Source organism: Erpetoichthys calabaricus, chromosome 8 (genome assembly GCF_900747795.2).
Source record: "Erpetoichthys calabaricus chromosome 8, fErpCal1.3, whole genome shotgun sequence".
Lineage (NCBI taxonomy): Eukaryota > Metazoa > Chordata > Cladistia > Polypteriformes > Polypteridae > Erpetoichthys > Erpetoichthys calabaricus.
Genome location: NC_041401.2, coordinates 102,084,851 through 102,101,969, shown reverse-complemented (window position 1 = coordinate 102,101,969; position 17,119 = coordinate 102,084,851). Strand labels below are relative to the sequence as shown.

The 17,119-nt window shown below is 38.9% G+C and overlaps 1 protein-coding gene across 1 annotated transcript in view; it reads right to left on the bottom strand.

The window, feature by feature from the left end:
- Positions 1-1,402: 1,402 nt before the first annotated feature.
- si:ch211-113j14.1 (sterol 26-hydroxylase, mitochondrial) overlaps positions 1,403-17,119 on the bottom strand; it is a 37,722-nt gene continuing 22,005 nt past the window's right edge. The window contains exons 6-9 of the mRNA XM_028807189.2: positions 16,751-16,917; positions 13,459-13,540; positions 2,733-2,936; positions 1,403-1,687 (exon numbers count right to left, since the gene is read on the bottom strand). Coding sequence (XP_028663022.1) covers positions 1,571-1,687; positions 2,733-2,936; positions 13,459-13,540; positions 16,751-16,917 — 570 coding nt within the window. The 3' untranslated portion in view covers positions 1,403-1,570. The remainder of the gene's footprint in view (positions 1,688-2,732; positions 2,937-13,458; positions 13,541-16,750; positions 16,918-17,119) is intronic.

Below are 17,119 nucleotides of genomic sequence, written 5' to 3'. Positions count from 1 at the left end.
GGTTTGTTCAAATCAAAAATTTGTTGTGTGCTTGTCAAAATACCAATACATAATGTGAGTTCTGCCTGATGACAGTTAGATGATGTAGGTACACGGCAAATGTAAAATATGCCACATATGAAGTTATGTATCTTAATACATTTTTGCAATAATTGGGAGATAAATCTACAATTTGAGCACAAAAAATGTTAGGTGCAGTGGTTAGGGTTTCTACCTCATAGCTACAGGATACTGTATTTGAAATTAGGCTGAGACACAGCCTGTAGGGATTGAGTGTGGCTGGGATTTGCTTAGAGATGCTGCAATTGAACGATCAAGTTTGAAAACTGTTCAAAAGAGTCAATCCCAGACAAGTTTGGGGACCTCTATTTTTGAGTTCTTTTTTTGTTATTCAGTGACTTCCTCTTTACTTTATGTCTTTTCATTAATGTAATGATGGATTAATTTAGAGTTTATTTCATATTCTTTCTGTCTCTTTAGATGCTTTGTAATAGGAGAATCCATATTTAAAATGTATTCTGTGCTAAGACCAGTTGTTAAAATATTTAACTTCTTATTGCAATGTCAATTTGCTATTTTGCGGCCGCCAACCCGTTGGGCTTAGTTTCTGTACTGTTGCTTATCATGTTGCAATGTAGGGCAACTGGAGGGTGAAACATGTGTTGTCACTGAATTGAGGGTTTAAAGGTCAAGGATTGTGGAAAGAAACTGAAAACTTCATGGGTGCTTGTGTTAGTTATGTGGTCTTGTTGGTTTCAGAAACTTCTCCAATGATATTTTGATTACATCTTTGTTTAGTGATTTGGCAGTAATAAAAGATAGGACTGACTCATGGTTTAGACCATAGCTGGTTCTGTGACATGTGTTTCAACTCCCATTCTCTATAAAAAAAATACATTTGACTTCAAATGTAGAAGGCATTAAATAGTTTTTGGTTTTCATATATGACTTCATTGCCATTGCTTTGTTACTCCTAGTCTGACAATTTATATTGCTTGAATTTTCAAATCCAATTTAAAACTAAGCACAAATGAACCAGGAATGTGTAACATTGAAAAACAAATCAAAATTACAAACTGACTTTGACAGTATGACTCTATTTTGAAATGCTATGGTTTCATTTGAAATATCTCTGCTAAGCTACAAGTTAAAATATTTTTTTTACATTTGAATCCAACCTGGCTGATTCATACACTCTGGTCAGTTATTTGAACCTGCAAACACAGCCACCAAATTATACTTTCTGTCTATAGGCTAAAGCACATTTTAATGTGAATATTTAATTTTACTATTCATACCAAAAAGAAAAACAGGTCAAAGGTCAAAGATAAAAAAAAAATTTCCATCAACTGCATTTTCTTTGAAGGGAAAGTCCTATACTGTCATCATGGGCGGTGTGGTGTCCAAAAAGTTTATAGATTTTTATGTAGTACAACATTCTCAGCCCTTAGCCATTCTTAGCTTGTCCGTTCTGCAAAACAACTGTAATGACTCTCTGTTAATGAACCACTTCCATTTTTGTCCACACAGATGTAAATTGTTGGAGGGTCACCACAAACCAAGGTTATCTTTATATCCTGGAGATAAAGCGCATGTTGATAGGAGCACCAGGAATCATGAGAGTTCGGGTTCTTGGCTCCACTGGCTTTGCATTAACTTCTGGCTGGAACTCAAAATGCTGGATGAGCTGATAAAAGAAAAAACGTAGATCAGGAAAATCAGAATATTGAGTTGGTCAGATTGCCTGCACAAGTAAAGTTGCTGAAACAATTCCATGTCACCTGACTGATAAGCACTAAAAAAGTACCCCAGGACCAGTTTTAGGTTTAAATATGAATTACATGCTGGGCCAAAAGGGCCACATTATGAAGAGGAACTATATTTGATCATGCTCAAGTGCAACCTTATTATTTGGAGACCTTATACAGGAAAGGGTGACCTTAGGCCAAAAGATACTCCAACACTGACAGTTAAGACAATGTTGTTCATTTAGTAGGAGACACTTGTTCTGATCCACACTGGCTCTCTGGTAGTTTAGGGTTTAGGTCATTTTCAGCATTTCTTTAAGACAGTGGTTAAACTGACCAACTTCTCTGAAAGTCATTTTGGATAAAGGAGCCTTGGAACTATTGGATGGGGAGGTTCTTTCTTCAGATTGGATGGGCAGCACAGACTTCACTACGGAAAACCCAGGAGTGATTAGGTAGCCAATTGACTGAGGTCCCCAGGACTGTGACTTTATTATTGAATTTCACTTTTACATTTTAATCTCCACCGTTGTCAACTGGCTATAGTTCATCAAGTAATTAATGGACAGAGGTCAGTTTCTAACTTGTTCTTTGTGTGCTTTAACAAATCTGCATGTGTATGTGTACTAGTTCTGTATTTAGTTATTAGTATTAACAAATCTGCATGTGTATGTGTACTAGTTCTGTATTTAGTTATTAGTATTACCTATACTTCTATTTTATCTGACAATTATTCCCAGCCTGCACTAAGTGAAGAGCACTATACAAAATAAAAAATATTATCAGTATCAATAACAAATGTTCCACATCTTCAACTGACCCAAGCAGCAACTGAGATGGTGAACATCCCCTATTTATGAGTAAATTTGTGCACTGCTAGATTGCACAAATTATAAGACTGCCTGGGTTTCAAGAAAGAGTTAACAGTGGAATTGGACAATCTTCAGGTACTGAAATGAACTAAAATTAGGAGAACTTTATTACCCTTGCAAGTGCCAAGTACATTTCCAGCTCTGCCACTCTTCTGCCCACACAGGCCCGCACACCAACTCCAAAAGGTACTGAGCTGAAGGGGTGATGTTTGAATTTCTCTGGACCCCTCAGCCATCGCTCTGGAAGAAATTCACTGGCCTTTGGAAAGTTGTCTTCATCCCAAGATGCAGCATAATGGCACAGGTGAAATTGTGTCTGCAACCAGAAAAAGTACATTTAATACATTGTAATAAATGCACTTTTTAATTATATTGGTTCTTCCTGTGTAATTAAAGTATATACTGTTAAGTAAGGCTATTTTACTTTTATTAATTTCTTTCATTATTTTGCTAATATCAGCATGCTGCCATTATGTTTGTTGGCTCTCAGTGGGCACTACCATTTTATGCTGTACATACAGGGCTTGAGTTATAATTGAGGTCTGTTGCTATATAAGAAAGTTGGAACTTGTGCTGAAAATGTTCACTAACAAAAAATGGCCATTAATGACAGTGAAGCAATATTACAGTACTTACAGTATACTACAAAACACAAATAACTTAATTAAAATGAACCATGGAGAGGTAAAGAATGTCAACCATATACTTAAAAATCCTACAGTTTCTGATAAGGAAACGGTACCTCATTAGAAAAAAAAAGGCAAAATGATGGGTTAAACATTATCAGTAAGTAATAATTGATCCCTCAGCAGAGAAATGCTGCCTTTGCTGAGGGTATGCTCAGAGTGTCAGCACCCATCTCAGCAGCTATACTCCCTGAAGTGACATAGCAGAGATGCATACCTGGTGCCTGGCAAATTATATGCAGTTGTTTCTACAGCTCAGCTAAACAGCCAGCTGCCGATTAAGCTGCTTATCTGTGTCAGAACTTACTGTGAGACTGCTCATGCTGTCAGTTACTTTCAGTGGTACAGTATGTGTGCACAAAAGTGGAAAATGATTAAAAAGTCTGTATTGCGTAATACTATTCCTCACCATTAGTGACAACTGTTACATACAATATTCATCTGCATCAAAACTTGTTTTCATTGTTAATAAGAAAAAAAAAATTACTATGGGAAAATTAAATGGAATTCTAAGACAGGGGTGTTGAACTCCAGGCCCGCAAGCCAGATCTGGCTGGTGGACCTATTTAATGTGATCAGAGTCATCCATATTCAAAACATATTACATACAGCACATGATAACAGTCTGAATACTGTTCATTTCACATATTGATCATATCTGTATATAATTTAGCTGGATTACATTTACACCAGCTATTAAAAGGCATCTCCAGTTTCTGATTGCATTTATTAGCACAGCATAGAAAGCACATCACTGCTACTAAACTGTTAGAATGGAAACTGCTAATGACCCAACAGAAAAAATGTGAAAATAAGGCAACAAGCCACATTACCATAAAGAACATTATTGATTTAACTTGATGACAAGAAGATAGACAGATAAACAGAAAGCTGCCACACTGCTCACTTTTTAAAGCTACACAGATGTCAAGGCTGGTGACACTTCTACAGTACTGACAGGTCTATACTGTCTGTGATTTTGAAAAAAGCTTTCAGACTCGTACGTCCTTGCTAATGTCAGTTATATTCACAATAATAAAGTTATTTGTGACCTTAAAAATCATGTTCAATGTGAGCCGATCAAGAATATTAAAATATTGTTCTGCCAGAGGACTTAGCTGTTTGCTCTCCTTTACACTGCTGTTTAGAAAAATTGTTAACTCTTTTCATAGAAAATGCAAAATGGAAACATAAAAAAGCATCAAAAAATGGAAAAAGAAAACAAGAAAAGAGAAAGACAATGGTGAATAGAGAAAACTGGTGTTTCTTAACGTTTTTCCACTGTGAACATCTGATGAGCGATGTGTCAAAGGCACATACAGAAACAAAATCAGCATCTGTTACTTGTTGTAGTGAGGAAATAAAAACGCACAACACAGCCTATTACTGTTATCAAATGCATCTCACGAATGGTTGCGCAGTGCACTTCCAGTAAAACAGTCAAAAACTGCTTACCTTCTACCATAGCTCACAAACATTTATTAAGTTCAGCAGTTCCACTAACTGAACACTCTGCTCTGGAAATATATGTTTTGATAAGCAATTGACAGTCTCGTGCATTAGAAAAAAAGGGTTTGTACTGTGTTTATTATTTCTGAGCATATCATATGGTATAACATTGGTAAGAAACAAGTACTATGTAAGTGAAATTCATATTTATAGTGACACCTCAAGAATTTGGAATGACTAATTAGTGCAATGTAAAATAATACTGCAGTACAATTAATAGTTAAAAATGTATTTAACACAAATAAAGGCATGTATATTAATGTTTACACAGTGTTTCAGCTGTCAGAAATAATTGTATCAATGTGCAAGAATATTTTATGAATTATTGTTGTATTTTCATAACTCAAAATGATGCTGACTTAAAACTAGAAATGTCTGTAAAAGTAAAGTATACAATACAAAATAATGTAGAATCTATGCATTATCTTAAAGTTCTGATGAACCTTGTTTAGCTTTTTTTCTAACATTACATTACAAAAGTAATGAGAAGTCAAGCAAAATGACACCTTTTATTGGATAACTAAAAAGATTACAATATGCAAGCTTTCGAGGCAACTCAGACCCCTTCTTCAGGCAAGATGTAAAAAACTCTAACACTTAACAGTGCCTGAGCAGAGGAAAACCATATACATAAAAGCTATGTGTTCAACTTGCTAACAACGGGGGCTGACTAAACACCAACCGACTCAGCAGGTGTAATTTTGCTAGCAACAAGAGGACCGACATGATGTGTTGGTATCTTGAAAAGAAACTGTAGTAATGTCTGCAATCAGAGGGTTTGATAAAAAACCGAGATGAGCTCCTAAAACAATGAAACAAAGTGCACTAAAGATTCTCCCATGTGACTGGAGAAAGAAACAAAGCATCAGTTATACCAGAACTATAAATACACCCACTATTATTCTGAGAACTATTACTTTGTAAGTTAGTAGTTAGGACAAAGCCAGCTAATGTATTGTAGTATTGGTGTAACTGTAAGTGAAAGCTAATAGTCTTTATGAAGGATAAGCGGGTTAAACATCTTCCAAAATCCAGAAAGAAAGTGCACAGCAGCAACTCATCCACATGTGGACACAGGAATTCTGTGTAAGGGAAACTAAGCAAGCACAGAGGCTATCTGTGAGTAGATGAAGCCACTTGCAGTCAATAGAAGCTTTATAACCAGCTAAAGAATGTATTGTAAGAAAGGCAATATATTGCGCCTGACCCAACACAGATTGACACGAGAGGCATGTATATAATAAAACAGATATTTATTTTCTTCACCTGTGGGGCACGTCTTCCCCGTGAACTCCACAGGCAATATGCAGTCCCAATCACAGCACACAAGTAACGCAAAGCACTCTTCTCTCCTACCACCACTCCTCCCAGGCAACCTTGTCCTTCTCCACCCGACTCTGGCTGCTGAATGGTGGTCGCTGGCTCCTTTTATAGTCCACCCGGAAGTGCTCCAGGTGTTTGATCACCGAGTTCCAGCTGTACTTCCGGGTGTGATGAATATGCTGCCCACACGGGCTCAGGAGTCCTAAATACAGCACGGGACCGAACAGGGCTGCACCCAACTCCAATTCCCATGGAGCCCTGCGGGAAACCGAGGCACCGCTCCAACCCAGGGGGGGTGACCATCTAGCATCCAGGGGGAGGTATTGCACTGTCCAGGGCTGCTCCCCCTGAATATAGTGTGCAGGGGGGTCCAGGCTGGGCATGGACCCCAGCCGCCTGCCATAGTATCTATGTTAACCACATGAGATCATGTGCCTTTTTCTATAGGACAGAAAAGATCTACCTAAGCCAAGAGATAATATCAATAAGTTATGCGAGTTTTCCTATAGGATAGAAAAAGTTTAACTAAGCTTTTTTATACAGTCTGATGTTGTCTTTTATCTATATACTGTATACTGTATCTATATACATATACAGGTATATTAATAAATATTTATACCTGCATATATCCATCTTCTATTATCAATATGTTATAAGGAAATTGTATTATTGCGACTGTTGCAACAAGCCTGTCTGGGTTGTTTGTGAAAGTAAGTCTATGGCCACAACGAAACACAACAGAGAAAGAGAAAGTGTTTAATGTGGACTTTTGCTGATTTGTGATCCTCATTCATAAATTGTACATATATTTTTATATTTCTGTTGTTCAGGGTGGGAAGTGAAACAGAGATCCCTCATTCAGCCTACATTTAACCTGGCATCCCTTAGGGGGCATCTTGTTGATTATTTTATTAAGTACCAGCATTGCTAAAGGCAAAACTGATAGTTAATGAACTGAGTGATCATACACTACTTCCAACAAAGGAGTTAATATCACAAAGACATGATATGCAGTTAGGTCCGTAAGTACCTGGACAGTAATACAGTTTTCATAATTTTGGCTTTATACGTGAACACAATGAATTTGAAATGAAATAATTACACGATTGAGGCTTTCACCATTAATTCAAATGGTTTAACTGAAATATTGCGTGAGCCATTTAGGAATTACAGCCATTTTTATACATAATCCCCCCAATTTTCAGGGGCTCAGATGTATTTGGGCAATTGACAGACAAGCTGCTCAATTGCCAGGTGTGAGCAGGATGCCTCATTATTTCATTAACTATTAAGCAGGGAGTTGTTTCCAAGTTTGGAATTTCTATTTGGAAGTTGTTGTTGATAACTCTCAATATTAGGTCCAAAGAGCTGTCCATGCAAGTAAAAACAGGTCATTATCAGAATTCTATCCTTGGTGAAGAAAAACCAATTCATGACATTTAGCCAAACCAAGAACACTCTCTGGGAGATAGGCCTATCATTGCCAAAGTCTACAATCAAGAGAAGACTTCATGAAAGTAAATACAGAGAGTTTACCACAATGTGCAAACCATTGTTAATCCTCAAACACAGGAAGGATAGATTATAGCTTGCCAGAAAATATAAAGAATAAAATAGTTCAGTTTTGGAACAGTTTTCTTTGGACAAATGAAATTAAGATCAATGTCTGCCAGAATGATGGATAGAGAAGAGTATGGAGAAGAGAAGGAACAATTCGTGATCTGATGAATACCACATCATCTGTGAAAGGTGGTGGAGGCATAGGTATGTGTGACTCCCAATATAAGTGGGTCACTGGTGTTTACTGATGATATATGACTGTTGACAAAAGTTGCAGGATGATTTCTGAAGTGTACAGTGCTATACTGTCTACTCAGATTCAGACAAAAGCTGTAAAATTGATAAGACGATGTTTCACAGCACAGATGGACAATGAGCCAAAACATACTGTGACAGCAAACCAAGTGCTTTTCAAGACTAACAAGTGGAATATTCTTTAATGACCAAGTTAATCAACTAACCTCAACCCAATTAGACATTCATTTCACTTGCTGAAGATAAAAGTGAATGCAGAAAGACCAACGAACAAACAGCACCTGAAGACAGCTGCAGTAAAGGCCTGGCAAAGCATCAGTAGGGTGGGAACCCAGTACTTGGAGAAGGCCATGGGTTCCAGACTTTAAGTAGTGGTTAGGGTTAGGGATTTTCAACCAAGTATTGAAAATGATTGTTATATTCAGGATTATGTTAGTTTGTCTAAATACTTTTGAGTCCCTGAAAATCGGGGGACCATGTATAAAAATGTCTTTTCAAATGGCTCATACAATGTTCTTGTTAAATGCCCTAAATTAAAACTGCAAGTCCACACTTCAATCACATCTTGATTGCTTCATTTCAAATCTATTGTGTTGGTGCACACAGACAAAATTATGATAATTGTATCACTTTCCAAATACTTATGAACCTAACTGTATTTTCTTTTCATGTTATTCTTTTTTAAACATTCCTTTTGTTAACAGCACAAATATTTAGAAAAGTATTGTTTTCTTTTCTGTTTTATAAAACATAAAAGTCTAGTGGATGGACTAAACCTTTTCAGAATAAGCAAACAAAGACTACGAACAAACAGCTTATGTTGGATGGCTCCGTGGCTCAATGGTTAGCACTGCTACCTCCTAATTTCATGGACCAGAGTTTGAATGTCAGCTTAGTAGCTGCTTGTGTCGAGTTTGCACTTCCTTTGCAGTTTTAATAGCTCAGTTGAAGGTGTAAATTGAAAATTCAAGGACTTGTAAATCGAGCCCATTACTGACAGATTGGGTTGATCATAATTAAGGAACTACACATTCCTGCTGTCAGTGCGAAGCATGAAACATCTTTCCATTATTGTAAAAGTCTTAGCGGAAAAAAGCTACATCATTTCTGTGAACCTACATGAAGGGGTGTATTGCTGTCAAAATGATGCAAGGTTAAGAGCAACAAAAGGTTGTGAATAGTTAATTTTATATACAGTGTACAGTGTGTGCTTGTCACCTTGGATAGGCATTATGCCAGGGCACAAGCACAAATGAGGGAGAATTTCAGCCTGGGTAGATGTTTGTGCTTTTTTACAATGTCACTACAGGGCAGGAAAGCAGCTGTTGCCAGGAGAAAGAGGTTGAGAGAGAGAAGACAGAAGGGATGTAATACTACCTACCCCCTGGAGGACACATAGTCCCATGTAGGAACCTCTTTGACGGTGTTCTTCCTTTAATAGAGCGGTTTGCAATAGGGATGCATGAAAGGCTCATTCCTTTAAAAGCAGAACAAGACCCAGTATGACCAGAGGACACTAAAAGGTTGATTCTAGTCTGGTTTTTCTGGAGCAAATGTAGTAACATCCCTAACCCCGAAAGTGGTTCTGAGAGGATGTATAATGCTTCCTCATTGATAGAGGCATATTGAGCTGAAGGTGAGATGACTGCAGGTGGTTGTTTTGTCCTCTATTTATATGCTATTTAGTGTTCCCTTTTTATATAATTGTCCTCTGTGGACTCAGTGTAAGAATGGTTGCCTCAAAGAACCACTTCTGTCTTAAGTGATTAAAATGATAAAGCCAGAATACTTTTGTATTTCTTTGAGATGCATCACACACCTTGCTCTGATTCTAATCTCAGCTTGATGTTGTATTCAGGCAACAGTACTATTAAGAAACAAGATACATCTACATAGTCCAATGCTAATAACTATGAGAAACCCACCATGCCTCTGTGCTACTGAATATTTCTTGATAAGAAGTTAGGGGCTTTATGCTTTTCTGCTGTTGCCAATGAACAGCATAGCTCACTAAAACTGTCCTAAACATGTCACATCGAGGACGAAAACTGGCACACATGTACTGAAGCCAGAGTAATGTTTGTCATGTCCAAGTGGACAAGTTAATGTTTAGCAAGGACAGAGAGATAAAGAGCTTTTTTGTAGCAACAAATACGTAATGAAGCAGTGATTCTCAAGGAGAAACACATAGGAAAAACTAATGACAAAACTAAAATTATATGACATTCTGATATTGCTTTCTTTTATATAGGATGACTTTACAGCTGCAAGCCTAAAAAGCAGTCTTCTTCATGGATACTTAACATCGAAAAGTCAGTTCATTCAAAGTGCGAGTTTCACAGATATTGCACTGGGCCACTACTTGAAACTCATTTCCTATGTCTGAATCTGAAAAGGTTGCATCAATCGTGGGCTGCATCAGGAGTGGGCAGGAGGTGGAATATAGGAACCTAATCAAGGACTTTGCTAAATGGTGCAACTCAAACCACCTACACCTGAACACCAGCAAAACCAAGAAGCTGGTGGTGGATTTTAGGAGGCCCAGACCATGGACCCCGTGATCATCAGAGGTGACTGTGTGCAGAGGGTGCAGACCTATAAAACCTGGGAGTGCAGCTGGATGATAAAATGGACTGGACTGCCATAGTTATGCTCTGTGCAAGAGAGGACAGAGCCGACTATACTTCCTTAGAAGGCTGAAGTCCTTCAACATCTGCAATAAGATGCTGCAGATGTTCTATCAGACGGTTGTGGCGAGTGCACTCTTCTACGCAGTGGTGTGCTGGAGAGGCAGCATAAAGAAGAGGGACGCCTCACGCCTGGACATACTGGTGAAGAAGGCAGGCTCTATTGTAGGAATGAAGCTGGAAAGTTTGACATGTGTGGCAGAGCAACGGGCACTGAGCAGGCTCCTGTCAATCATGGAGAATCCACCGCATCCACTGAACAGTATCATCTCCTGACAGAGGAGCAGCTTCAGCAACAGACTGCTGTCACTGCCCTGCTCCACTGACAGACTGAGGAGATCGTTCCTCCCCCACACTATGCGACTGTTCAATTACACCATGGGGGGTAAACGTTAACATTACACAAAGTTATTGTCTGTTTTACCTGCATTTTTATCACTCTTTAATATTGTTTTTTATCAGTATGCTACTGCTGGAGTATGTGAATTTCCCCTTGGGATTAATAAAGTATCTATCTATCTATCTATCTATCTATCTATCTATCTATCTATCTATCTATCTATCTATCTATCTATCTATCTATCTATCTATCTATCTATCTATCTATCTATCTATCTATCTATCTATCTATCTATCTATCTATCTATCTATCTATCTATCTATCTATCTATCACAGCTCGGTGGCAATGGTACCAGCTTAAAGGTGTCTCAGTATTGCAGTGTTTATCAGCATGCATTGTGTTTCAGCTGGCTATGGTTCAAATTTCTGATTGATGCCTTATTTGTTCTTTTTTGCTATTTTAGCTATTTTAATATTGTTACTTTTGTTATTTATTTGCATTATTCTGTGTTTTTATTGTTGTTTGTATAATGTTACTTTTATGTATTCATGCAGGTGTTACCATGTTTCATATATATTGTGGGTGGATTCCTGCCTTCACCATTTACAATAAAAATATAAAACTTCCCTTGTGCTGTATGTTACATGGGAATCATTTAATGCTCTTTTTACTTAATTGCAGTCTTTCAGCATTCAGTGGGAACAAAAAATTTCAGTTATATGGTGTCACCAAGACTTGGTTTGAGAACTAGAGAACTACTACTATAGTAAAGAAATTACCATTGTTTAACAGTTAATTAACTGGAATTCCAATCATGCAACCATCAAAAAAAGTTAGAATTACATACCAGTGCTACAGTGTTTTAAAGGCAGGACTAGACATCTTGCCACTGGTTTCTTGGGTGCACATAAGCCCATCCTTTTAGGTTGATCATTGGTGCAAAGTTCTACTCCGCAACACTACTCATCATTATGTTGTATTGAGCTGAATGTTTAACTGTAACAAAATGATGGCTCTGAGATATCACTTGGTGATTGATCACTTTATCAGATAGGACATGAAGGCTGCATTCCAAAGAGAGGCCCACTGAAAAACAAGCTGATATTAAGAGTGTTCTCAGTCTAAGTTCCTTCCAAGTTCTAACTAATCTTTACATCCATTATTTTGCATACAAGTTCCCTAAAGTAACTTTGGAGATCAGTGAAGTTCAGTATCCCTAACCTGAAATTCTAAAATCCAAAATGCTCCGAAATCTGAAACTTTTTGAGCACTGACACTATGGCACAAGTGGAAAATTCAGCACTAGAGGTTTATTGAAAATGTACACACCAAAAATAAAATCTGTTTATAAAACCTGGTGCATCCACATTAAGCAATTTACCTTTATACATTTCAATCATCTTGTAAATGTATCCCCCATGAAGCTCAATGATACACAACTGATGATTTGGGGGTTGGGGTATCCCATGACGTATTGAGTGCTCAGTGGAAATGACATAAGATCAAAGATCAGGGAATTTGGGGAATTGGGAATATATGTGAAGCATCGAGTACCTCAGAGCAACAAAACACAGTTCACAGAGCTTTGTCCCCTGTGAAGCGACATAATAACACCTGTACTGAAGTTCAAAAGTAGTGCACGGAACCGTTATAATTGCTGCACTATCACCTAAGAGGGAACATAAAATGAGAGCTTCTCCTCTGTGTTCTGGGGTTTAACAGAATGTCACTACTTACTGTTAACAAAAGCAGGTTCATTCTTGCTATCTGCCCTTATTACAATATGACTTCAGTAAATTGCTCTGATTACGTTAGGAAAACTGGATGTTGGCAAAAACATGTTATGTTTTATATATGCACATGAACACCATACAAAAACTGAATGTAGCGCCTTTAATCCTTTGGTCAGTTAATGGCTTCTAGCATAGCATTATGGAGTGAAGGTTGGCGGAGAATATTCCTGACCTGTCGGCCCGGTACCCTGAGAAGTGGCAACAGGAAGCTCTTATTTACTGATGAATAACCAAAAAAGTTCTTCAGTGTAAATTCACGCCAAGATCCTCTTAAAAGGGAATGAAAATACAGTCTCTAGATCATATTTATCACTTTTGAAGTTTAATATGTTTGTCATGTCAACGTGCATTATAATAATGGCTAGGTAGTATGAATTATTACACACATGAGTTGTCGTTTAGCTGGTTTGGCTCTATTTCCATACTTGATCAAGGGTGACCACAAGATATTTCAATATGTATATACAAATATTCCAAAATGAAAAAATATCTGAAATCTGAAATACTTCTGGTTCCAGGCATTTTGGATTATGAATACACACATTCTATCTGTTTCTGCTATAACATTGCCAAGCCTCACAACTCTAAGAAAGTTCTATGTATGTGTACTGATAAAAGGCATACTGAATTATTTCAGGTTCCTCTAATGAGAAGAAGTCTGCTCTAGACATTTAAGTCACTTGCCTCTTTTGGAAACAAGTAATCTTCCAGAATGACCTCATTCTCCAATGTTATCCTCCCATTTCCAGGCACAACAGGGTACAACCTTAGGGAAAAAAAAACAATCACAGGTATAATTAATAAAATCAAAAAGATGCCTATAACCCAGCCACAGGGGATGCACAAACCAGTGTTTCTTCGTGCCGGCTCCAAGCCCAAATAAATGGGGAGGGTTACATCAGCAAGGGTATCTGGTGTAAAATTTTGCCAAATCAATATGTGGACAACAATACTAATTTCCATACCGGATCAGTCAAGCCCTGGGTTAACAACGACCACCACCACTACTGTTAGCCATCAGGGTGCTGGCGGAAATTGGGCTACTGTTGGCCGAAGAAGAAGAAAAAGAAGGAGAAGAAGAGGGGGGAGACGTGTCCTGAGGCAGGAGGAAAGGAGGAAGGTAAACAAAGTGGAACTGAGGGTATTAACTTTGAATGTTGGCAGTATGACTGGTAAGGGGAGAGAGTTAGCAGATATGATGGAGAGAAGGAAGGTTGATATATTGTGTGTGCAAGAGACTACATGGAAGGGGAGTAAGGCCAGGTGGATTGGAGGTGGATTGAAATTGTTCTATCATGGTGTAGATGAGAGGCGAAATGGGGTAGGGGATGGATAGATAGATAGATAGATAGATAGATAGATAGATAGATAGATAGATAGATAGATAGATAGATAGATAGATAGATAGATACTTTATTAATCCCAAGGGGAAATTCACATACTCCAGCGGCAGCATACTGATAAAAAAACAATATTAAATTAAAGAGTGATAAAAATGGGTTATTCTGAAGGAACAGTATGTCGAGTGTTTTGGATGTGAAAAGAGTGTCAGACAAAGTAATGATTATGAAGCTGGAAATTGGAGGTGTGATGATGAATGTTGTTAGTGCATATGTCCTGCAAGTTGGGTGTGCGATGGATGAGAAAGAAGATTTTTGGAGTGAGTTGGATGAAGTGATGAACAGTGTACCCAAGGGACAGAAAGTGGTGATTGGAGTGGATTTCAATGGACATGTTGGTGAAGGGAACAGAGGAGATGAGGAGGTGATGGGTAGGTATGGTGTCAAGGAGAGGAATTAAAAAGGTCAGATGATAGTGGATTTTGCCAAAAGGATGGACATGGCTGTGGTGAATACGTATTTTAAGAAGAGGGAGGAACATAGGGTTACGTACAAGAGTGGAGGAAGATGCACACAGGTAGATTACATCCTATTCAGAATCTGAAAGAGATTGAAGACTGCAAAGTGGTGGCAGGGGAAAATGTAGTTAAGCAGCATAGGATGGTGGTCTGTAGGATGACATTTGAGATCAAGAAAAGAAAGAGAGTGAGAGCAGAGCCAAGGATCAAATGGTGGAAGCTGAAAAAGGAAGACTGTAAAGTTGAGTTTAGGGAGGAGGTGAGACAGGGACTGGGTGGCAGTGAAGAGTTACCAGACAGTTGGGCAACTACAGCAGATGTAGTAAGGGTGACAGCAAGAAGGGTGCTTGGCGTGACATCTGGACAGAGGAAGGAGGAAAAGGAAACCTGGTGGTGGAATGGGGAAGTACAGGAGAGTATACAGAGGAAGAGGATGGCGAAGAAGAAGTGGGATAGTCAGAGAGATGCGGAAAGTAGATAAGAGTACAAGGAGATAAGGCGCAAGGTGAAGAGAGAGGTGACAAAGGCTAAAGAAAAGGCGTATGATGAGTTGTATGAGAGGTTGGGCACTAAGGAGAGAGAAAAGGACCTGTACCGATTGGCTAGACAGAGGGACCGAGCTGGGAAATATGTGCAGCAGGTTAGGGTAATAAAGGATAAAGATTGAAACATATTCACAAGCAAGGAGAGTGTGTTGAGTAGATGGAAAGAGTCCTTTGAGAGGCTGATGAATGAAAAGAACAGATTAGCAAGGAGGAAGTAAAGACAGCTATGAAGAGGATAAAGAATGGAAAGGCCATTGGTCCAGATGACATACCAGATTGTTTAATGGAATCTTGGAAAGTGAGAGGATGCCTGAGTAGTGGAGAAGAAGTGTACTGGTGCCGATATTTAAGAATAAGGGGGATGTGCAGGACTGCAGTAACTACAGGGGAATAAAACTGATGAGTCACCGCATGAAGTTATGGGAAAGAGTAGTGGAAGCTAGGTTAAGAAGTGAGGTGATGATTAGTGAGCAGCAGTATGGTTTCATGCCAAGAAAGAGCACCACAAATGCGATGTTTACTCTGAGGATGTTGATGAAGAAGTATAGAGAAGGCCAGAAGGAGTTGCATTGCGTCTTTGTGGACCTGGAGAAAGCATATGACAGGGTGCCTCGAGAGGAGCTGTGGTATTACATGAAGAAGTCAGGAGTGGCAGAGGAGTACATCAGAGTTGTACAGGATATGTACGAGGGAAGTGTGACAGTGGTGAGGTCTGCGGTAGGAGTGACAGATGCATTCAAGGTAGAGGTGAGATTACATCAGGAATTGGTTCTGAGTCCTTTCTTATTTGCAATGGTGATGGACAGGTTGACAGACGAGATTAGACAAGAGTCCCCATGGAATATGATGTTTGCTGATGACATTGTGATCTGTAGCGATTGAGGAGGTTAAGGAGACCCTGGAGAGATGGAAATATGCTATAGAGAGGAGAGGAATGAAGGTCAGTAGGAACAAGACAGAATACATGTGTATAAATGAGAGGGAGGTCAGTGGAATGGTGAGGATGCAAGGAGTAGCGTTGGAGAAGGTGGATGAGTTTAAATACTTGGGATCAACAGTACAGAGTAATGGGGATTGTGGAAGAGAGGTAAAAAAAGAGTGTCAGGAATAATTTGTGACAGACGGGTATCAGCAAGAGTGAAAGGGAAGGTCTACAGAACGGTAGTGAGAACAGTTATGTTATATGGGTTGGAGACAGTGGCACTGACCAAAAAGCAGGAGACAGAGCTGGAGGTAGCAGAGTCAGCTCAAGTTGGACATTTGGGAGACAAAGTCAGAGAGGCGCGATTGTGTTGGTCTGGATATGTGCAGAGGAGAGATGTTGAGTATGTTGGGAGAAGGATGTTAAGGATAGAACCGCCAGGGAAGAGGAAAAGAGGAAGGCCTAAGAGGAGGTTTATGGATGTGGTGAGATTGGACATGCAGGTGATGGGTGTAACAGAACAACATGCAGAGGACAGAAAGATATGGAAGAAGATGATCCGCTGTGGCAACCCCTAACAGGAGCAGCCGAAAGAAGAAGAAGACGACAAAAGATGCCAATTAGTTTTTAAAGAATACATAAAATCCTTACCGCAGAATCTCTTTTATGACAGCTTTCATGTATGTCATCTGGGAAAGGTGTTCCTTAGTGGGAATCTGGTGGTCCGGGCAAAGTGAGGAGACCTCAAGGTAAAGGTGTTCTTGCACAGCACGGTCTCTAGCCAAGTGATAGAGGGTCCATGACAGGGTGTTGGATGTCTAGAATAAAGAAGCAGGAAAGCGGTCTGTTAAATTAGGTTAAAACAGTTGTAGTATGCCAAAAGCCTTCATCTAAACTTAAAAAACAAAACTCTGAAGGAGATGTAGAGATAAATGATCTACAAGCTAACCAAACCAGCTTGATGGACTGAATGTTCTCTTCTCATGTGTGACACATCTTACATTCTAACTATGACAATAA